The 20,331-nt window shown below is 26.4% G+C and overlaps 1 protein-coding gene across 1 annotated transcript in view; it reads left to right on the top strand.

Annotated features, from left to right (window-relative positions):
- Positions 1–20,331, top strand: part of LOC100168206 — a 318,228-nt gene that overhangs the window by 176,048 nt on the left and 121,849 nt on the right. The window contains exons 4-6 of the mRNA XM_008186112.3: positions 8,033–8,163; positions 13,838–13,961; positions 15,118–15,212. Coding sequence (XP_008184334.2) covers positions 8,033–8,163; positions 13,838–13,961; positions 15,118–15,212 — 350 coding nt within the window. The remainder of the gene's footprint in view (positions 1–8,032; positions 8,164–13,837; positions 13,962–15,117; positions 15,213–20,331) is intronic.

A 20,331-nucleotide genomic window follows, 5' to 3' on the forward strand; every position in this document is an offset into this window, starting at 1 on the left:
TAATAATTCGTAGTGCCTATACAAAACTAATTTTTAGCTTTCATAAAAGGAAAATAATAGTTTATCGGAGAGTGTGCCACTAGGTACTTAAAATGAACCCCTGTATAGTTTAAAAGTAATTCTATACCCCCTTGGATAAAAGTTGAATAGTAATTTTTTTATAGCATATCAAAAAATATAGCATTTGTAGATTAGTATTTGGAACATTTTATACACCATACAATAGTTAAAACTGAATATTATATTAAATTGTAGTAGTTTCTATAAAATATAACATATATTTTTAATCGATATACATTGTAGGTACTTTAATTGAGTTCAAACTTCTTAATAACAATTTAAACTACCTATTCTCAACACATAAAGATAAGTTACTAATGCATTTTTGTATTACCCGTGCACGTCTGATTAAATAGCAACAATAGATATTTGTGTTCGTAGTTCACTGTTATTTATAGAGTGTTGTTCAGTGGCGTACTTATATATCTATTTTTTTTGTGGTGTTTAGAGGGGGGGGGGGGTTAAATCTAGAACTTAAGTGACCCTTACGACCAATGCAAATAGTTATTTAAAAAAAAATCCAAAATCCAAAAAGTTTCCTTTACCAATATTATGCCACAAATGTTAATTTTTAATGAATTGTGAATGTACTGTATGTGAATATAACTTTTAGTCGTTAACATTCAATCATTACACCGAGAAAATCAAACCAAAAATATAACCATATAGCGCAGTGGTGGTCAAATGATTTTGTCATAGGGGGGGGGGATATGGCTGATTGTTTAGCATATGCATTATTTTATCTTTAAAAATATAATTTATGGTTATGTTTATGTCTGATATAAATTTATAAAATTATGGTAAATACAAACTTTATTTATAACTTAGGTACCTATACAGACTGAATCATGGACATTCCCCCCGACCATTTCCCCCTCACCCCACGACTATTTTCGGTGTATTAGGATATTTTCCCCCATTTTTTTTTAAAGTTTACTATTTAATAATAATATTTTATTATTTAATATGAAAAATGTATTATTTTATTATTAAATATTTTGCCATTTGTCTAATATTTTCAAATATTTTCATAAATATGATAAATTATAAATGCATATTTTTGATCAACTGAACTACTTGAATAAAATTCAAAAGCAATAATTAAATTATTAAATATCCAAACTGGTAGCCTTAACAAAAAAAAAAAATATGTGTTTAGAAATAACAAAAGAATTAGGTAGTAATCAAATGTTTTTTTACAAAATGTATCAATTTTATGCCCGAATTTTTAGCTTTTTTTATTAACTTTATTTTTGAAGTAGTTCAGTGGATCGAACAAATAGATTTATAACCTATTATATTTATAAAAAAAAATATCGGGTATAAAATATCCTACTACACCGAAAACAATCAGCGGTAAAATGTCCATTTAACATACAGATTTTATAAATATATTATAGTATTAACAATATTTTTATTATATTAGGTAGTAAATCTATTTTTTGTTTTTTTTTTGCTAATTCGTCCAGTTCTTCGTTGGATGTTATATTTATAACCCCACAATGAACAGCCATAATACAAATATTACCGCCAAGTCCACAACTTGATTTTCTATAACGATATTAGTGATCTTACTTATTTTTTCATCCGCCGAGCGTTTAGAAGGAGAGCAACTTGCATCAAAATAGCTAGTAATTTTTTTTTTATAGACATAGTAATGTGAAAATGTAAAATAGACAAAATAGTCAATATTACAAAAGACACCGACCGTATAATAATAAGTAATACACTTTAGTACACTACACGGACCCACAGTAGAAAACCCGAGTACGAAAGAATAAAGACGAATCACAGTGATAACTAAATATTATGAGTTATGACAAATAATAAGCAATCAGTTCGTGTTTAACTACCGACCGTGAAACACGTGTGTTATATCGCTAACCTTTTTATAGCTGCCGATAGCACGTCTATCTTATCGTCGTCCAGCAGGTAATATGATTTGATTATTATATTATAACCCCTGCACGCCGTACTATTCGAGTAATGAATAAATCAAAGGGCACAATGCCCAACACCAACACTTTTACTAATAAAAATTCCTGGGGGGATCTATTGCCCCCCCCCCCCGTTTGACCACAACTGATATAGCGTCAACCAAGGTCGTGGTAGTACCAGTGGCACCAAAAAAACTTTGAAGTGAGCTAGTTGTCATAAACATAATGTGATTATCAAATACTGTTAAAACTTTGGTTGAATATATCATATTATTATCATTTAAATTATAAATGTCATTCATTATATTCATATTTATTTATTATTCATGAGTAATATAAAAAAAAAAATAAGTCATTTAAAACTAAATAATTGTTATAGTTATTACTATAATTATATTTTCTTCTTAATTATGATTTTTATTGATTATGCCCTACATAATATTATACTTATACACCTCACCATTGTATTGTGTTGTATTGTATTTGTTAACAGAATAATATTAATATTACAATGATTACTAGATACCGGATAAATGAAACACGGCACCGGTGTAGCTAAACTGCATATCTAAAACGCCGTGTAATCGTAAAGACACAAACAAAATAATAAAAAATAAAATGCTATAACTTATAATACTTTCCAAAAATGAATGAAATAAAGTGGTATAATATGTGTTTCATTTTCTATTTTAGCTTAAAGTGTGTTCCTGATAACATCATTTACCGTGGTAGTCTATCTATCAGCATTCAACTGTAAAGGTTATAAATAATGTGAATATCCACACTAAATTACTTTTGAAAAATGTATTTATTTTTATAATAATATTATGATTTCAAAATATAATCGCTTAGTCAGTTGTATCTTTCTGATTGTTCAATCAGACAGCTAGTTACGTCAAAAGTGTATGTACAGTTGTCAGTTAGTATAATATTGATTAAGATTACATAATTATTAACTACATAATTAATTCATTGACATTTGAAATATGTATTTGTTTTAAACAGGGCTTGCATTTGATAAAAAAAATTCTTTTCTATGTTATTTACAACTAAAACGTTACACAAATTTTGCGTTTATTTAAAATAGTGCTTTTACTTATAAAGTTTAAAAATAATAACTAATGTGGGTAGGTAATAGCCCAGATACGGAATATCATATAATCAATTCTTAGATTGTTTGCATAAAATAATTTTTTCTACGAAACAAATAGATCTTTTAAATAAATAGATTTAAAAATATTTCATTTTGCGTTATTTTTTGTTTTCGGTATTTAATTATTTTTGATTATAGCTTTCCGTTATAATTACGTTTACAAATTCCAATCGTTTTTTTGTCAAATATAACGTTTTCAAGCCCAGGTTTTAAAACGTTCAAGTAACCAACTCTAGAATGGACTATTTTTGTTTTCTAGTTAAATTTACATCTGCAGTTAATATAAGTTTATCGGAACTTAATTTATCAAATAAATCTATAAACCTATTTTTCATTAAAATATTCTCTTCATGATTTATTATTATTTTATACAACGCGCAATAATACAACTAATCAAATATTGTTTAGTCGCTAGTAGGTACTTACTGTAAAATACAGAAATACAGTATTATGTAATATAGGGTTTCGTCAACATAGGATATTATTTTGTGTGTCAGTGTAAATTAAGTATAAATCTGCCGAGTGTTTGCAATAGAAACTTATACTGTACGAGCTATTTTTATAACACAATCCTAATAAAAATAAAAACGAGTTGTAAACTCTTCGCATCTAAGCAGGGATCGAAACCGTTTCAAATTTTAACGGTTACGGTTTTAGTTCTTGAGAACGGTTTTCTAAATTTTCTGGTTTTGGTTTAGGTTTTAAGATCAGTTTTTAAAATTTTTTGGTTTTGGTTTCGATTTCAAAAAAGGTTGTTCAAATATTTTATCGGTTTAAAGAACGGTTTTAGAAAATTTTCGGTTTTGGGTTTTGGAACGGTTTTTAAAAATTTCCATTTTATTTTCCTATCTAATTACTGTAGACTCGATTTGTATTAACTATTAAATATTATAAGGGCCTAGTCTAAAGCCCTGAAATATGGATACTTTGTATAATTAGTATACAATACGATATAACAAATTTACGTTCAGCAGAACTCATTTCATGTTATTAACTTGAATATTTCGTACCTAGTTTAGGAGCCTCGTGCCTACTTCTGCATTCGATATAATATTATGTTGTCATATTATGGTTGAGATCATTATTCGATTACATTAATATTTAATTGTATATTTCAATAACATCACACTATATTATTTGTATTTGCAATTTTGAATCATAAGTTTAGTAATAAATAATAATATATAGGTATATATTAATATTTCGTAATACTCAGTAATTGCATCGCGGGATTTTTATCAATAAATCCGAACATAATAATTTCTTCGTATAAAAATACTAGAATTACAAATAGTATATTTAACTTTAAGAAATTCAAAGAAGCCGACATAAGTTTCAAATTTTAATCGGTTTTTCAACAACGGTACAATAACGGTTTTTCAATTCTATGGTTTCGGCTTGTTTTTTGAAAAAGTGTTTTTTAAAGTCTTAGGTTTCAGTTACGGTTTTTTAACCGGTGTTTTAAAGCTTTTGGTTCCGGTGTTTAGAAATGAGAAAACCACGATTTTAACTGGTTTTTGGAAAGTCGGTTAAATCGGTTTCGATCCCTGCATCTAAGTGTGCAAAAGTCAAAACGACCAAATCAATAATTTTATATAATAAACCGTAATCCATTGGTATTCCGAATTATAGTACACAACGTTTTATAAGCTAAATAATATTACGAATTGGGGCCAGGTGGTTGGCTGCAATCGCTAATGTGTTCTGCGGTCAAGCATCTTCCGGTGTTGCTAGCTCTCGCATGGGTGACCACGTGAGTTTGTGGTGGCGAAACCGATGCAAACGTGTTGCTGCTCAAAACAACCCTCCCCACACCTCAAACTTACCGTAAACCTTCAAAACATGATAATGGCCAATGCATCAAAAACAAAAAATATTTTTAAAAAAATATTATTAAAATTGTATAGTATTATATTTCCCGGCGTATTATGGTGCGGAGTGTCCGTGAAATATGTGATAATTTTTTTTAGGTAGGAAATGTATCAAATGTTTTATATCTAAATAACTCATATTAACGGATAAAACGAAGTCCATTAAAAGTTAGCTACTGAGTCAAAAAAAGTCTGATTTAAGTATGAAAAATACAAAACACTTTTTTACATGAATTTATGGTATGGTTGGTCAACACAATATTAATATAGATCGTAAAAACTGTTTTTTAAATGATAAAAACGTTTATATTTTTTTTTTGTTTTATTAAAATGTTAGAAGGTAATTAATAACGGACGTTATTATTATTTTTCTTCCATTAGGTAAAAGTTTCAAATAAATTATAGTTTAAATTTAGTGTTTATATTAATTAACGTTTCAGAGTTTTTTTTTCTTTAAAAATAATATAATGCCGCTAACCAAATCTTAATATACCTCTGTATGAATGAACTTTGATGATGTGGTCTTATTTGTTTTATAATTAAAATGTTTTTTTCTTTCATTTAATTGCATGATTTTAATTTATGAGCAATATTGAAAATAAATAAAAATACAATATCAAAGTGAAATATATTGTAAAAAACTATGTCGAGACTGTATACCTAACTATAATTTTGTCAATTATTACTATATGTAATTGTAATTATTAAATTATAGATAATTGTAAATTAAATGTATCTATTTGAAATATAACATGACATATAAGTAAAGAACTTGAATAATATTATGTTTACATAATATACCGGACCAAACTACATAATTTAGTTTGGAGTTGTAGGGATGACTAGTTTAACCTTTTTAAAACTAAGTTTTATTTTTTAGATTATAAAATGTAATATTTTAACAAAATACTTTTAAATAAGTAATTTTAAGAACTATATCGAATATGATATAGTATAATATACAGAAATAGATGTTTGGATATAACCTACATTTATCAACTTTATTATGTCAATAAAATTTAGATTGCAAATTTCAACATCAAATATAATGTCCGATCACGTACCTGAATAAATTGACTTTGGCTCTAAATCAATGATAAATACTATGAATTTACAATGCTGTTATGTTGCATCAAGTTTCATCTATTTTAGATTTTAAGAGATTGGTTTCCCATTACACGTGCTTTTAGATATAGGGGATGTATCGGAATTACAACGATTTGTTGTTCGTTTTATCTGAGATTATTTTTCGAGCAGTGTTTGTGCAGTAAAAGTTTCACGAGACCCAATATTTTGATTGGATATTTTATTTAGTAGATGCTTTAAACAGGTCATTGTGTTTTAAATGTCTTATTAGTTAGTTTCGATAAGTGAAATGAAAAAAATATAGGGAAAAGAAGAGACATGGTGAAATTTACAAGTGTCTGTTTTTAAAAAGCTCGTATAGATTCTATTGTCTTTTTTTTATGGTTGTTGTATGTATACATTATGGGCGTAGTGCCGTAGTATATGTCCAAGTAATATTTGAATACATAAATAAATTTTATTTTAATAAATAGTACATATTATTATATAATTATAACTTTGATAAGCTACTTAAAAGACTCAAAAAAAAAAAATAAAATAAGGCGTTACTAAGAGTCAAGTATTATAATTTAATATAATTAATCATTGTAGCTTAGTGTGGCGTGGTGTCTGTCTTCAGTCACTGATGTGTTCTGAGTGCCACTAGTTCCCACCCTGGTCTTTAGTATCAAATCCTATCCACATATCCTCGTGTTCTAAAAGAAACCAACCGTACTCTCCCCTACACTTATAAAAAACCCACAAAATAACCTAGACTAATGACCTCAGATGTTGAAGCCTTAACCTGAAAAAAATTTAAAAAAAATTATTTTATAGTACTATTATGATCTTATATTATATTTAATACTAGCTGCCCGACCTTCCTCCGGAAAAAATTATTTTTTTATAATTTAATTTAAAAACATATGACTATTTTTTAAATTTACAAATAATATAATATAATTACATATTGTAGTGATTGTTATTGCTAATTTATGAACATTATATATCCTACATTTTCAATTCAACCACTGGAGTGGTAAATTTTATACTTTTTATTATAGAATAGAGATAAGGTAGAAAAAAATGTAACAATGAATAATATATATTTCAAATGGAAAAATGCAAATGCAAACAAATAAATAAATAATTAATAATAATAAATAAACAATCAAACCGATTTCCTTTGTCTCCAAAATCAAGTTAGATTTTTATATACATAGATAATAATTCCATATTCTATTTATAATTATTCTATTAGAATTTCCATCATTTTTATTTTATTACCTAACTATAAATTTCATCAATTTAAATATAATTAGACTTAACACTATTTTAAACGTTAAACAGTTATCTCATTTTCTTTAAATCGTATACTTAATTCTACTTTTTCATTAAATTTTCGTCAAAAATTCAACAAATATAAAAAACAAATTTCTTTACTTTAAAATCATAACCATCTGAATTAAATGTAATATAAGTATCACATAATCAATATGATTTTTTGACTTATTTTTCTAAAAATCTTTTAAAACATTTCGTAGGAAAAAATAATGAATATAGTTGATACATTCATATTTTTTATTCTGATTCAGAATGAAGAAAAGATAATTTGCGTTTTTGAATCATCTGCTTAGAAATTAACAGTAATAAATCTAAGAAAACGAGAAGTTTTTAACACCACAGTACAATCCTTCTTAAATGTTATAGAGAAATCTTAACATTTGAAGGACTATGACTATAACTATGATTAGGACTATGACCTTCAGAATACTTCAAAATTCTAAAATCCAATTTTTTTAGGATTTAAGGACAAAATATGAGGGAGGGTGCTGGGTGAATTACCCTGTATACTCAGATGTTTTCATTGTCTTAATTTTATATTTTCTCATTATTTAAACTTTAACGATAATGTAATCTCATGGATCATATATTTTTGTTCACAGGATGACCATCCACATAATGTGACTTCGGGTTGTGAGGGCTTTAATCCCCTCGATGAGAAGAGTTCTGAACAGCAACAAGACGTGTTAGATTCATCAAAAATATTTATCCCATTAAGCACTCCACGTTGCAGGTATTTATTGTTCACATTGTAGTATGAAAAAATAAATAAGATCGAAGTGGGATGGTGGAGATCTTAGGTGAGACGTGAATAATATGTGTGTGTATATGCACGTGTCCGGGAGTCGTGTAAAATTATTGTAATTTATTGTTTTGTTTTGACCGAACGTCTTGATTGGAAAATTATCGAAGGGGTCTCGTAGAATATAATATATATGTGTATATTATATACGTAAAAATGCATTTATGGTTTTATAATATACGGTGTCATCTGGCGCCGCCGATAATTGATTATGTTGTTTTTTCTTAAATATCTGAACGGAGAGGTGTTTAATATTGTTTATGTGTTGCACGTGTCGCGTTTGTATGTAAGAGTGCGTATATATATATTTATGCGTAAATCGTATGTATATATGTATTGAATAGCCCAACATTCCATATGGACCGTCGCTACTAGTTGTCTTGTGTTTTATTTTAAGTTTAAATATTATATATTACAACATAAAATAAAATTGTAACATTTATAGTGCTAAGCGCGCCACTATTTGTCTTAACTGTAAATCAAATATTAAAATGCCTCACTTTAGTAAGACAATCATGTCTCTGGTGTCTCTGGTTTCCTATTAATAACAATGAGTATATACACAGACTTTGTTGTTTGAAGCATATAATATAATAATATAATACCATAGGTCTATGCATTTTGATTTAAGTCTGTGAAACAATATTTCGAGTCGTGAAATTAAGATAGGACTACATTTAGAGTAGGTATACCTATGTATAATATACATATTATAGTTTATACTAAACAATGTATATTTTGTAAACGCTATAATATGACCTACTAAAATATTCTGTTTACTAATAGCAAAATGCGCACTACAAACAGAGGGACTGGGCAACAAAATATTATTATGGCACACTAACGCGAGCAATGGTCACAAAACACTAGAGTGCGTGAGCTTTATGCCCGGGTTTTTATCCCCTACAAATTTACCATAGATAAATGTTATTTCAAGGTTACCTATATCTGTTTTCACATTACCACTTCGCCGCTCTGTTATATTATATTTCCATATCCTATATCGCGATAATCGTACATAATTATACAATGCCCTTTAGTTTAGTTGGAAGACAGTTTTGTAGGAAATAGCTAGGTGAAATGAAAATATTACGTATTGTCAAAAAAAAATAATTAATATATTTTTACTTACCATGTCTTGTAATATTAATATCATAACAATCATAAAATAAAGTGTGCAACTAAATCTACGAACTACAATAAATTATTTACCTATGGTGTAGTTATTTTTGTAGAGAAAAAAATGGGTACAAGTGTAAATCACGTAATACTTAGATTTTTAAATTTGATAACAATTTTAAAATAGTTTACTAATAATAACATGGTAAATGTTTGATTAAAAATGAATCTATTGACAAATTTGTGGCATCAACATCACGCTCGTGCGATTTCCCCTATAGTTTATTTGTAAAAGATGATAGTAACACATTACAATGCATTTTTTTTTTTTATATACCACTTACTTAATTCGAATATTTTGGTAGTTGGTGGAGGATGTGGGCAAAGATTCAAGGATTCGAGGATTTATCCCGACGTGTCCAGAATATTTATGGGTATATTTTTATATTCAGTCGGCTGAAATTCCTCAAAAAATAAAATTCTAAGTAGCTCCGTGTCACAGTTGCTTCTTAACTGTGAAAATATAAATTCTAATAATTAATTATCTATTCCAAATAGCTAGTCATTTATTAATGTATGGTAATTCATTTATTATGTCATGTTATATTTTTCATACTCTGTATACATTACTGGCTATTTTCTATAATACTACATCGTAAATATTATATAGGTGTCTATGATAATATGTAACTATTTAATACATAGTATGATAAAAAATGAGATGTTTTCAAGTTATTTTAATTGGACGTTTAATCAGTAGTATTTTCGAAAGTTAGTATACTAATTAAATTAATTTTATAGTAAGTTGAGACAGTGAATATAAAAAAAAACCCGTGCAGGATTAAAAAACCTAGTGGTGTGCGTTGATTTGACTCTGCTCACATTGAATGATGATGCGATGTAGAATTTTAAATAAATAATAATCGAATTCAAAACAATTTGATTCGGATGGAATAACATCTTACCATTTATCCAATATTGTTTGGCAGTTGTCCTAATTTAAGTGTATAGAAACTACTGAATAGATCGTATTGACCTCTTAAAGTACCGCAGGTATAGACTAGATTTTTGATATTTAAAAAAAAGGTTTTCGAATAAAATTAAAATAACTATAAAGAAAAAAAGAGGGAATGTAGGTAACCACTTTGTTGTACAGAAAGGGTCGTGTGTAGGTACTTCGTCATTGAAGAGTAAATCTCTATAATATATGTGTTAAATTTGAATTTAATGATTTATTCATTGTATTTAAAAAACGATTCTGACTGAAGACCATCTTTCAGCCTATACTAAGTATGTTTTATGATATATTTATATTTCTATTAAAGTGATTTATTTTACTATTAAGTTAATACAGAAAGTTTAATTTATTTTTACCAAAATCATTGCATTTTAAAACCTCATTGTGTGTATAAAAATATAAAATAACATACGTTAAGAGTTTCAAGTACCCACGAATAGTATTTTAAAATTATAACAAAATAACTAAAATCGTTATTCTTCCTTTTTTCTAATTTCATTTAAATATTAACTTCAGTTATCTTTTGAAAATAATACATGAACATTATACATTTTTTTAAATTATTTATTTATTTATTTATCTTGTATTAAAATATTTTGACTCAGTATAAATGTTTTTATTGACATTTACAGTAAAAAAAAAAACAAGAATACAAATGAAAATGTCTTTATAATTTTATGTAGTTTAAAAATGGGGTAAAAAGATATTTAATAGTTTTATCATAATATACCTAGAGTAAATAATAATTTATACAGCTGGTGGAAATTTCATGTATCTCAGATTATTATATTTTGAGTTACACTAATAAAACAAATTTTTTTTTCAAATACTGGTTTTGCGCAAAAACTCATTTATCTCTTTTATTTTTAAAAGTACTTGAAATTTTTTATGTATACCAAATTTATACCAAAAGCCACCCTCAAAGTTAAAAATCAAAGTTTTTTACCGCCCCAAAAGGTTATGAAATCAGAACTAAAACTCACATGATTGTAAAATCAGTACCTCCATTCATCGATTTTCTCGGAACGTAAAATCATACCTGTATTTTAATAACGTTGGAAATACGCTTAGAAAATCCTCACTTAGCGCAAAATGTTAAAGAAAACACATACCTAGGTGTTGTCTTTTTTTTTCAAATAAAAAATGTCAACCTGCCAATCAATCTTATATTAAATATCAAGCAAACATTTGGAAAAAAAAAACATTATTATTATCCGTGTACGGTTCATAAATTTAATATTTGAATATAAATACTAAATAGTTATGTTATAATTATATTATAATACGAATATATCCTATGTGTGTAGGATGTATGTACTAAATTATACTCTTGTATTCAAATATATAAACAATGCATACATAGTATGATAATATATAATATTTTCCAAACTATATGATTCAGTGTTTTTTATTTTTTATTATGATAGTAGGCATACAATAAAATATTTTAATTGAATATTTTTTTTTCGAACTAATTAAAAAAAAAAAGTTACTAAACATGTAGCTTTGACTGATACTGTAATATAAAATTACCTTTACATTTGTATAATGTGTATAAAACAAATTAGATTAATACAATTTGAAAATTAATATTATATAAACGGTAATAATAGGAACCTATGTTATTATCAATCTCTCGTAGACTAAGTACTTTTTATCTGAAATTTTATAAACTTTTAATTAATAAAGTTCAGCTCATGACTCTTATGAAAATACATATTCATGAATATATTATTTAGTTTGTCATATATTGTGGTACACATTATTAGAATGTTCTAGATGTTTGTGTTTATGCAGTAAACAGCACAGTTTTGAGAATTCGTTAGTAAACTTATTAAATCTTGGAGATAGCAACTAACAAAGAAGAAAATAACATGTCAAAACTCAATTTCAATCATTTTTAGAAATCCATTTTTAGTTATTTAAATTATTAAAAAGTACACTGTTCCTTAGCTTTAATATTAATATTATTATAATATAATTTTCTTAAATGCCATTGCTTGTAATAACCATATTATTTACATACAGTAAACAAAAATTCTTGAGTGTGAAAACAAAGCATACAACAATAATATGTTTATATCAAATTATATAATCCAAAATTGTTAAAATATTTTTTTAATATTCTGATGTTATTTTTATTATTTTTTATCGATAGTTTTTTACAACTTTGGTGGCAATAATGGCCATTAGTTAGGTCCATTAAATTTACATATTATTTTAATGCAAGTTTATACATTATGTTTCAGTAAAGGTATTAATAACTAAAAATAAAAATTGTTGTAAATATTATTGTTATTTATTAGAATATCAATACAGTCCTCTTATAACCTATTGTCCCGTAATACAAGTCAATACAATATTATATTCAGATATATAATAAAAATAACTTAGACAGTTTATTTTAATTTTTATTGAACTTTGGCCATCGGCGATGTATAAACTTGCATTGTTATAAATTAATATTTTTATTTTTTACATGTTTACACTCAATATTATATTGTGAACAAAATAACGTAGGTACTTGCCAAACCTACATAGTGTAAATTATTTTTAATATAGACTTGATTAATGTTAATATTTCACATTTATTTTTTATTTTTAGTAAATTATAAATTCTTTTAAAAATACCTACTCTATCGGCTGATTGAAAAATCAAAGTACAAAAAATAAAAATAAAATACAGGCTATATTAAACTTTTTAATAAAAATTTTAATTGGAAATCGTGATAAAACACAAATTATAATTATTATAGAATCTCACTACTATAATACTCAGTCTCAGAATTAAAAATCTGTGACGTAGCTCTGCTGTGTAATATTTTTCACGTATACTTCATGATTAAGCACGTCACTGTAATGTGTTAAATTTGAATTCAATAATAAATCATTTCATACGAAAAACCATTCTGTGCGGAGCCGACGATGTGTCAGACTTTATTTCGAAGAATATTAATTTATAATTAAATTATAAGTTATTTATTTTTCTATTATTAATACTGTTGGTTCAACTTTTTTTACGATATATATTTACTTACATTTTGTCAAGATACCGAGGTACCATCGAATGGTCTGACGCTTTGGTTATAAAATATAATTTAAGCACATTAAAGCATAGATTAAATCATTACCGAAATCTTAGACTTTATCAATTTCGTTCCTTATTAAAATCCAAACTATCAATTCAAAATAAAAATAGAAAAAGTATGTAATCATTCTGCTGTACATTCAGAGTTGAGTGTAAAAACCAGAACAAAGAAAAACACAATACATCTTTGTAGTAACATCGTTTTACTATGAATCAAAAAAATGAAAGAAATTATAAACTTTGACGGATATGTTAATGAAAATAATTGAAAATAACCGTTTGACAAATACACATTTTTTATATGAACGTAATATTTTATATTATTACCAAATCATTATTTGTTGTTATTAATATGCATTAAATATTATTTTTATTTTTAGTATCGGTTCTTCTGCATCTACAGACCACCTTGGTTTTGAAAGTCAATTACTGGAAGTGGCAATTCGTACAAATGATGTTTCAAAAGTTAAACACTTCTTAATGATACATCGAGATAAATTTCAGGTATGTAATGTATGGTTAGAATAAAAAACAAAACTATAATATATGATAAATAGTATAATTTTTGTTAACTTTTATTAATTTTAGATTATTTTTTATAAGCTACCTAAAAAGGGATTCGGAACCTAAGGAGCTTAGTATAGGCAATAATAAGATATTTTAACTGTGGTTCGTGTTAGTGTGTGCTCAGTTAATATCATTAGTGTTTAATTATAACTCATGTGTGACGTGGTTATAAAAGGAGACACTTACTACAACGAGCACGCAAACAATTACAATAATAATTTGATATGTCGTGGTATTTAATGACATAATAATATTATTGCAATGCAAATTTGATAAAATGTAATTCCATTGTAACATCATACGATTTTGATACTCAAAACGGATTTAGCGTCAAAAGATAATTTATTATGACATAGATGAACTAATTTTTAAATTAATTTATTCGAAACCTCGTAACATTTATTGTTGAATAAACATATTATATTTATACAAACACTTCATATTTTTTAAGTCGAATGTTGATAGGCGTAGTCTCCAAAATTTGAAGGAGTTGTTTGTCGGGCGACAATGCAAAAAATCCAACTTTTTCTTCTAAAAACCATTTGTGTAATTAGATTCATCAGTACGTTGGAATGGAACGTATTTTTAGCATGAAAAACTGATTGTTTTGAATTCTCTTATATAAGTAGGCGTACGCTATAAGACAATAAAAAATTGTTTACGTGGCATGTACTTATTCGTAATAAATTAAATAAAAGCTTATAGTGAGTATGCTCAAGTAAAAATGTATAAATTAACATTATACCAATAAAAAAAAACAACTTTAAGTATTAAATCTGTTAACATCTTACTAATTTAATTTTATGGTTAGCAAAAATTATTTTGGAAATAATAGATATTTATATGACGTGTAGTTCGTACCTACCTGCTTTTCTAATTTAAGTTGTATATGAATCAATACTTATGCAAACTCAAGTAATGAAAGTAAATTTAATTTGTATAATTTCTTTTTAAGTTGATTAAAAAATCATACAGGTTAACCTACATAATATGTAGTTATTAGTGTTGTACCTACTATGAGTCAATAGCATATTGTTTTATAATATCGTTTATTTTTTTTTAATATTTATTCTGTACGTTTTGTATTTTACAGATCAATAATTATTTAAAACCGCCAGAAAATAATTTCAATTATAGTTTACAAAACCAGGGCATATATTCACAGCCGATCAAAATTCCAACAGTCAGGTAAATTAGTATGTTTATGTATAATATTTTGTATTATTTATGATGAATTCAATGGTGTTTACTCAACAAGTGTATCGTGTATGTACATATTAAAAAAAATAGCTTGATGTTGATGCATAATCATTTATAACATAAAAATAATATAAATATAAAGAATTCACTTTTAATCAAACATATTTTAATAATCTATTATCACTCTGAACAGATTTTTTTTTTTAATCGAATGCAACTAATCATTAGATACATTTTCATTTTTCATTATTTATAATTTGTGTGCAACATGTTCTATCATTAGTCGTACCATCATTAAAACCAAAAAATATATATTTTTGGAAGAAAATAATTGCATTGAAATAGTACAATATGAAGAATAAACGTACATTTTTTTCACATAATTAATTACTCATTATTATACAACGTTTTCCATTAGCATAACCCAACATTTTTTATTTGAAATAAAATTAGTCGAAAACATAGTTTTTATAATGTTTTATAAATATAATATTATTATTATTATTTTAATGCTTTTATAAACGTTGTATGCTTAATTCGATATTTATTGTAGTTTCTGAGTTTAAGGAGGATACTTTTATACTTTTTGTTTTACCTACTGTGACATATTGTTTGTTCTGAAAAGCAATTTTTTGTGCTACCTAGTAAAAATATTTTATTATTCATCATTATAAAAAATATGTTATTTTTTTCTTGTTTGCAGAAAATGACAATGTATAATATAATGTTCAGCATATGATATGTCAGCAAGGATACATAGGTTTTTTCAGTCCCTGAGTAAAATAAACTTATTTTAAAACCCTTGCAAATCTATTTTGTTATAATTATTTTACTAAACTTCCGAATATTAAGTATTATTTTATTAAATGTCTATGGTACCAACCAAAACTACTTTTAGAGTAGGTTCTAATAATTTACTGATTATTTATTTTTGCTAATAATTTGTTTTAAAGATATGAATACCTACTGATAGAATACGCTATACAATTATTTATCTTAAGTGAATTAAAATCTATTAATTTATTTTTTTATGTTGTAATTACAACTGTTTATTTTAGTAGGTGTATTCATAATGAGATAGGAACCCAACATTTTTGTAAATGTATGAATATTTTAAATGCAATTAGTTTGGTTAGTAGATACTTAAATTGATTAAAGTTTTATGTTTCATTTCTTAATTGAGTGGATGTTGTGAATGTGTGTACATATAAGTAGGTACCTACACAAACTATATTAACTATAGTTAGGTACCTATTTTAACCTCTGACTGTATAATATTATGTACTTACTTCAATGTTAAGATAAGTGTTTTTAAAATATTTTTAGTTTTAAGATTTTTATGAAATTAATTTATCTGGTATACAACATATTATTTTGTATGGTTCTATGTTCATTTTTATTACATACCTATATATATAACACTATAAAACTTATATTGCATATACTATATAAATTATGTGCGTCAATGACTTTTTTTTTTTCGTGCATTATTCAAAATACAAAATAAAAGTCCCAAGGTTTCTAAGTTTATACTAGGTATCTAAAGATTATATAATTATAAAAATAATTGCATTGCAAATTCCATAAAAATTTAAAACCAATAAACATATATATCAAAGTCTTAAGTTATGAAATGATCAATGTCTTCTTAAATCATGGTTTCAAGTATGTATATCAGTTGTCAGTTATTTGTTTTTAATTACGGACTAAAATAGAAAATGTGTACAATTAGAACTAGGAAAAAATTGTTAAAAAAAAAAACATTTAAATAGTAATTTTGAATTGTATTCAGTACTTATACTAATATACATTTTTGAAGTTTTCTAAAAGTTAAAACTTCCTAAATCATATTCAAATTAGTTATCTACCCTAAGTTGCATATTAAATTGGTACATTTTTTAATTGTTTTTAATAAATAAAGTATTTATTTAAGCTACAAAAAGTTTCTTTCAACTACGAATTTATATTTCCGTCCAAAATAAGGTATTGGTTTTACAGTGCAGTGATATGTTTTTTTTTCACGGTACTCAAAATACTTCAAAAGTTTCATATTTGTATCAAGGGAATCATACTATGTAGATTTTACTTTAGATACATAGCAATTGGACTTAATAAAATAAAACAAAATCAAAGCTAGACTTTGAAAAACTGTTATTTTTACGAAATCGTGATTGAACCACATTCATTGCCGTTATATTTTTGCCTTCGTTATAATAATATTATGTTTATAGAACTTCAAGATGAATTCCCAAAATATTCCTCATAATATTATGAAAAAAAATTCAATAATCAGGAATAAACTAAAATATAATACCTAAGCCACACAAATAAACATATAAAGTATTAGGTATTTCATATTTTGTAGTTAGGTGGTTTATAGTAATTAATAATATATCATAATACCACCTATACATAATATAGTCGGTATTTTGTATGTATAAAAATTATACACACCACACATATAATTAATCAAATTCAATAAAAGGCAATGTGGTTGGTGTGTGGATGTAGTTTATAGCAGGGGATGAAAACGTAAATAGAAAAACCGAAACATTATGAGAAAATATTGTGACCAAAACCGCATCGGAACCTTAAATAATATTTTTTTAAGAACCGAAACCGAAACCTATATTTCGACGTAGAGGTTTTTTAGTTTAAAATTCCAATAGATATTTTATCTATTTATAGTCAATAGTAGTTATAACTTATTAAGTTCAAATCACTTATGATTATAAAACTGTAGATCTGTAGACTGTAAAATGTATCACCAACATTATAATATTATTATTTTAGTAGTATTATACTATTACCTATGTATACAGTCATACAGATTCGTCAAAAACTAATAAATATATAAATTCCAATTTCCATGTAGGTAATCGATAATAAGCCCATACAGAAGGTACCTATCATAATGTTGTATCAAAATAGTAGATTGTGCTATTGCAGATACTACCTATATGTATCGAGATTCGGGGATGCCAATAATATTAAATGTTATAATTTAATGATATTATCGTTATTATTTCTGTAAATAGTAATAATTCGTTTACAATATTTGTAAATTACAATTTCATCCATAATACATAATATTTACAATATTTGGTTGTAGTGAGATAAAAATAAAAAAAAAATAGAAAAAAAATAAATTGGGAAGTCGGGGAAGTGCGGAGTAATGCGGCAAATTACAAAGGGTATGGTAAACTAGGATGGTACGCATATCGGCACTTATATTACATTATTTTTATCCTACTACAGAATATTATTATTCGAGAACGGAGTTGAGAATCTGTCATAGAGTGTAAAATATATGTGTATTCACTTACCTTGTATAGCTGTGAAAAGTACTCGTTGATCCTTGTTGGAATGGATATATCTCTGATTGGTGTGGATCGATGCACGTTACTATTATTTTACGACTTGTATTACAATATCTTATACCAGTTATAAGTTCATATTTTGCCTATACACTGTCGACTCTTTGTATTTATAATTAACTACCACCAGTGTGTCTTCTTTTGTAAGGATATATTGGATCTTGATATTATAGTGGGATAAGAATGGTTTGGATTATAACATTTGTTAACATTTCTTTTTCCTTGTGCATAAGCTTGCAACACATATGTGTTGTTTCATATTTTCATGGATGTTTATTAGGTGACATCATTGGTTTATGTATTTTATTAAAATGTGTTTGTTTTCTATTTGCTTATGTACCTGAGTTTAATCTCTCTTTAAGAGTAATGGAGCCGGAGTATCAGGATAAGTTCTGTCCGCTTCCAAACTCGAGATTCATTAACTGCAGGTACACTCTGATGAATCAACGTTAGAACAATGAAACATCAGGCGGCGCCTATATCGTAATTTGTTGTACAGTTGTTGGAGATATACCTATGTATTTGATGTTAATCTCTCTTTAAGAGTAGTGGAGCCGGATTATCAGGATAAATCCTGTCCGCTTCAAAACCCGAGATTCATTAACTTCAAATACACTGATGGATCAACGTCAGAACGATGAAACATCAGGCGGTGCCTAAGACGTGATTTATTTCATTTTGGTGAAAACCTGTTTCTTTTTTTTTTTAGTTTATCATAATTTATTTTATTTAACATTTGGAACTGAGTATTGGGAGTATTGCAGTTGGGAGTTTTTGTTTAGGATATACCTTAGTAATTTAATGACATGTAAGGATTGTTCAGGTAGTGTAGTAAATAATAATGACATGTTTTGTGGTTAATGGATAATAAAATGAATAAACTAAAAATGAACCTATACCTGGTGTTAGAACAAACACAATAGTTAACTTCGAGGAGAAAGATTAATTTCAAATTAAGAAAAACTGTACGGTAGCACGTAATTTCGCTGTGGACGGCTTTGACGTCGTCAATGCTCGAATTGGGGGGGTGCGCAGGGGGACGGAGGTCCTCTACTATTTTTATTATTTTTTTTGCGTACCCCCCCCAGACAGCATTTTGTAATGATAATATTATAAGAGTATTATAATAACGTTATACTAATATTATTCGTTATTATAATGTTATAATAATATTATTAAACAAAAAAATGCTGCCTGGGCTAAATATTTTTTTTACTTGGACGGGGGGACGGACCAAACTAATGCCCAAAATAGTTTTTATTAAAATTTGGAATGGATCTAAATTGTTTTGTCAAAGATAAACCTAATGAATACCTAGTAATTTTACATTTTAGATTCTGAGTGGAACGATGAATGTATTGATTTTACAATGATGTGTGTTTTTTTATTTTTTTTTTTATTTTTTTATTTTTTTATTTTTTTTGTGTCTGTGTACACGATAAGTAGTCGAAATAATGCTACGATTTTCAACTTCAGTATCTTGTTCGATCAGAAAGTGAATATCGTTGGTGCATTGGGGAGGTCAAAATTTAAATTTCCCAGTAGTTTTCAAAAGCGCCGGGAAAAACAAAAGAAAAATTAAGGAAAAACGGGAATTTTTACGCAAAATCTGTTTTCGAGAAAATCGATTTTGGTTTTTGGTGTAACTTTAAAAAAAATGACCGTGGATGCATGCAATTTTGACTGAATGTTTACATTTCCATTTTCTATACACGATAAAATTTTCAAAA

The sequence above is a fragment of the Acyrthosiphon pisum genome, chromosome X (genome assembly GCF_005508785.2).
Source record: "Acyrthosiphon pisum isolate AL4f chromosome X, pea_aphid_22Mar2018_4r6ur, whole genome shotgun sequence".
Lineage (NCBI taxonomy): Eukaryota > Metazoa > Arthropoda > Insecta > Hemiptera > Aphididae > Acyrthosiphon > Acyrthosiphon pisum.